The following is a 3,502-nucleotide window of genomic DNA, read 5'->3' on the forward strand; positions in this document are numbered from 1 at the left end:
AAAAAAAAAAAAGAAAAGAAATGATGGCATTTAAACATGCCAAACCATAGGTGTGATTGATGGCTAGATTTGCTTGTAATAGTGAAAGTGGCCAACATGTGTAACCTGGCTCAGGTCCTTCTTAGCACTTTCCTTGGGAGGTCAAAGTTACTACTACATTCTTTTGAGGCAGAGCCCACCAAAGCTACTGTTCAGCTGATATATCCTGAACTGCCACTTGGTGGTTAGCTGCTGCCCCAAGGACCCCCCAGATGCCTGCGCCACTATGCCTGGCAGTGGCCTTGGCCCCTCCTCAGGACCCAAAGCTCTCATGATTCACCAGTGACCAACATTCCTGGGACCAGCATCACTCTAATTATTTAGTGTCTGTCTTAGTCTACTCCTGCTGCTATAACAAAATACCTTAGACTGAGTAATTTATAAAGGAAAAAATTCATTGCTCACAGGTCTGGAGATTGGTAAGTCCCAGATCAAGACACCAGCAGAGTCAGTGTCTGGTGATGGCTTGCTTTCTGCTTCTAAGGTGGCGCCTTCTTGCCTCATCCTCACATGGCTGAAGGGAGCAAGGAAGCTCCCTTCAACCTCTTTTATAAAGGTGCTAATTGCATTCACGAGGGTGGAGCCATGATGACTTAATCATTTCCCCCAAAGGCCCCACCTCTTAATACACATTGAATATTGGATATTAGGCTCCAACGATACAAATTTTGGAGGATACCAACATTTAGCAATATCCCTGTCATATTGGTGGTTAAACATTTACCAAACTGCCTGGATATTCTTTTTATCAGAAACTGAGGCACAGAGCAAGAGTTGAACCCAGACTGGCTGCCTCAAGAGTTTGTACTGCCTCTTTTCCCTTGGCTGAAAGTTCAAGAAACCCACATGGAAATTACGCGGTTACCTCCAGAGACTCAGTTGAAGCTTTAGCAGAATTGGATGTTTTATTTCTCACAAAGATATTTAAAGCAAATGTTTAATATCAGCAGTGGGTACTGCTTCATGACCGAAGTTTTTTTTTTTTTCTAAAACCTAAATGTTTTGTTATATTCTTAATCATGCTTTTCCTAGTGGGTCAGATTCTTTCCTCTCCATTCCTATTGTACCGATGTCCCTATTTCAGATTTTCCTAAGCTTGTGTCTACCTCATCTACGTGTCCTGCACTTGACTCATTCCTCGGAAGCTCTCTGCGTTGTTGCATTCTCTGAACTCAGCAAGTTTCTCATGTTGACGCTTAAACCCTCCTGGAACCGGCCTGATGCATCTTCGGCCTTGATTTCCATTGCCCTCCCCCAGTTGGGACAGGCTTGTCGCTGGCCTCCACTTCTAGCTTTTTCTTACCTTCAAGCACCTGTTCCTTGTTCATGCAACTCTGCTAGGGATCCTTTGCTCATTCTTCCACTCCAAAAAGTCCCTGAATCCAAAACCTTTTCTGAAAAAAATTTAGTTCATATATCTGGAGACCCGGGCAGTACCCCACAAGCACACCTATTGATGCTTCGGCAGGGAAATATTTGCAAATTCTCACACTAAATGGGATGAAAGCAGACTAAACTTCATATAGATTTCAGTTAGGTCTCAGATCAAGGTGTGGTGAAAAAAAATTTCAGTCAGGTTTTGCAATAAACTGAAGAAAAAGCTTTGAATTTTTAGACTTTTTTGTATTTCAAAATGGTGGATCTGATTTTTACTCAAGAAATTTATTTTCTCCATGAAGGCTTTATTAGTGATTTCTTCCACAATGACAACTAAGTCCAGTAGATGCTGTAAGATAGAAAAATGAGCAAATATCCTAGAGCTCAGTATTTTACCTTTCATTAATCACTTGTAGCTTGATGCCCTAATTAGTGTTTATTATATATTTGTGGATTAGAATTGAGCAGCCCAGAATTTAGCTATTGGTATTGAAAGGCCTGGCCAGAGAAGGGAGGCATGGCGTCCAGAAGCACTTTGGAAGTCTCCTGGGGCTGAAGTGGAGAAGCTTTCCTTGCTGTTTGACTTGATTCTGGCTATTTTTATATATACCCAAGATGCCCTTGACCATATTTATATGTGCTTCTGACTGGAATGTGTCTTTTCAGTGGGATATAACTTTTCTAGGTAGGTCCAGCACTTAGAGCATGGGCCATTCTGTGGGGGGACTTGTTCGTCTTTGTTTAATTGTAGTGTCTTCTTCCTTAGCTGCAGGAAACGCATTTTGTCAGGCAGCCAAGCTCCACATGCAGCTTCAAAGCAAACATGACTCTGCAACCAGCTTTGTGGACGCTGGGAATGCTTACAAAAAGGCAGACCCGCAAGGTAAGACGGGTGGGGCATGCAGCACATCCGTCTCTGTGTAACTAACTAGCCAGTGTTTCCTTCAACCTTAAGGTTACCGTTGGTGTTCTTTTTGCATCCTGGTAAAAAGGAGTTTTTGTATTTTGGAAAAATAAAGAAATATTGGTGACTTAAGGAATTTTTCTTCTTTAATCATTTAGGGGCTTTTATAAGGAGAAAGTATGTTAAATTTAATCTTGGCTCTTTAGTTGTCAATTATCATTTTCTCAAACTCCATTTATGTTGAATTTTAGGAGATTTTTTTTGGAAGTTACCTTTAATTTTATCTAAGACTTCTTGTATCTTAATTTTATGAAAATATATATTGATCATAAAAAATTCTAATGTTCCCTTCTAAATACATAATGAGTTTTAAGATCCAGTTAATGGGCGTTTATAATATCTGATGGTTTAAAAATCTCTTATTCATACAGTATCCGTTTTCTTAAAAGTATTTTTCAAAGTACTCATTTTGAGGGAAGAATGAAATTGGTTATCTAAAAATTTTACAAATGTTATTTTTTTTGATAGAATAATGTACTTAGCAATTAAAAGCATGACTGTCTTCTCTCCCACACATGTGCACAGAGAGCTTTGCATCTCCCTTTTTTCTTTAGCAGTTCATTTTAACATAGAAAATCCCAACTTTTATAAATATATCATAAGGAAATAAGATTTCTTTAAGGGATTTTCTGTAAAGATTAATCACAGTTTATTTCCAAAAGTGAAAAACTGGACACAGCCTACATGAGCAGTTAGAGTAGAATACTAAAATTATAATACATCAGTACTTTGGAATATGATACCAGCATTAAAATCCCTGGTTTCAAGGAATGTTCAGTGACCTGATAAATGTTCTCATGGTAATTAAAGAACCACATGAGACTGGATATTATATAATCTCAATTTCAGAAAAAAGTTTGTGCACATAGAAATGTATTTTAAAAACCAATGGAAGGGCCAGGTGTGGTGGTTTACACCTGTAATCCTAGCACTCTAGGAAGCCGAGACAGGAGGATTGCTTCAGGTCAGGAGTTCAAGACCAGCCTGAGCAAGAGTGAGACCCCGTCTCTACCAAAAATAGAAAAAATTAGCTGAGTCTGGTGGCATGCATCTGTAGTCCTAGCTACTTAGGTAGCTGAGGCAGGAGGATCACTTGAGCCCAGGATTTTGAGATTTCAGTGA

General features: G+C 39.3%; 1 protein-coding gene across 4 annotated transcripts in view; it reads left to right on the plus strand.

Annotated features, from left to right (window-relative positions):
• The window catches only part of NAPB (N-ethylmaleimide-sensitive factor attachment protein, beta), a 58,046-nt gene that overhangs the window by 31,503 nt on the left and 23,041 nt on the right, over positions 1-3,502 (plus strand). For 2 of the 4 annotated variants that reach the window (XM_012653129.1, XM_012653125.1), the window contains exon 3: positions 2,183-2,299. The exons of 1 other annotated variant lie outside the window; for it this stretch is intronic. In XM_012653129.1, the coding sequence (XP_012508583.1) occupies positions 2,240-2,299 (60 nt within the window). In that variant the 5' untranslated portion in view covers positions 2,183-2,239. Of the gene's footprint in view, positions 1-2,167; positions 2,300-3,502 lie in introns of all 4 variants that reach the window. One more of the 4 variants, XM_012653126.1, reaches the window with a different exon arrangement.

Source organism: Propithecus coquereli, unplaced genomic scaffold, assembly GCF_000956105.1.
Source record: "Propithecus coquereli isolate 6110/MARCELLA unplaced genomic scaffold, Pcoq_1.0 Scaffold411, whole genome shotgun sequence".
NCBI classification, from domain to species: Eukaryota; Metazoa; Chordata; class Mammalia; order Primates; family Indriidae; genus Propithecus; species Propithecus coquereli.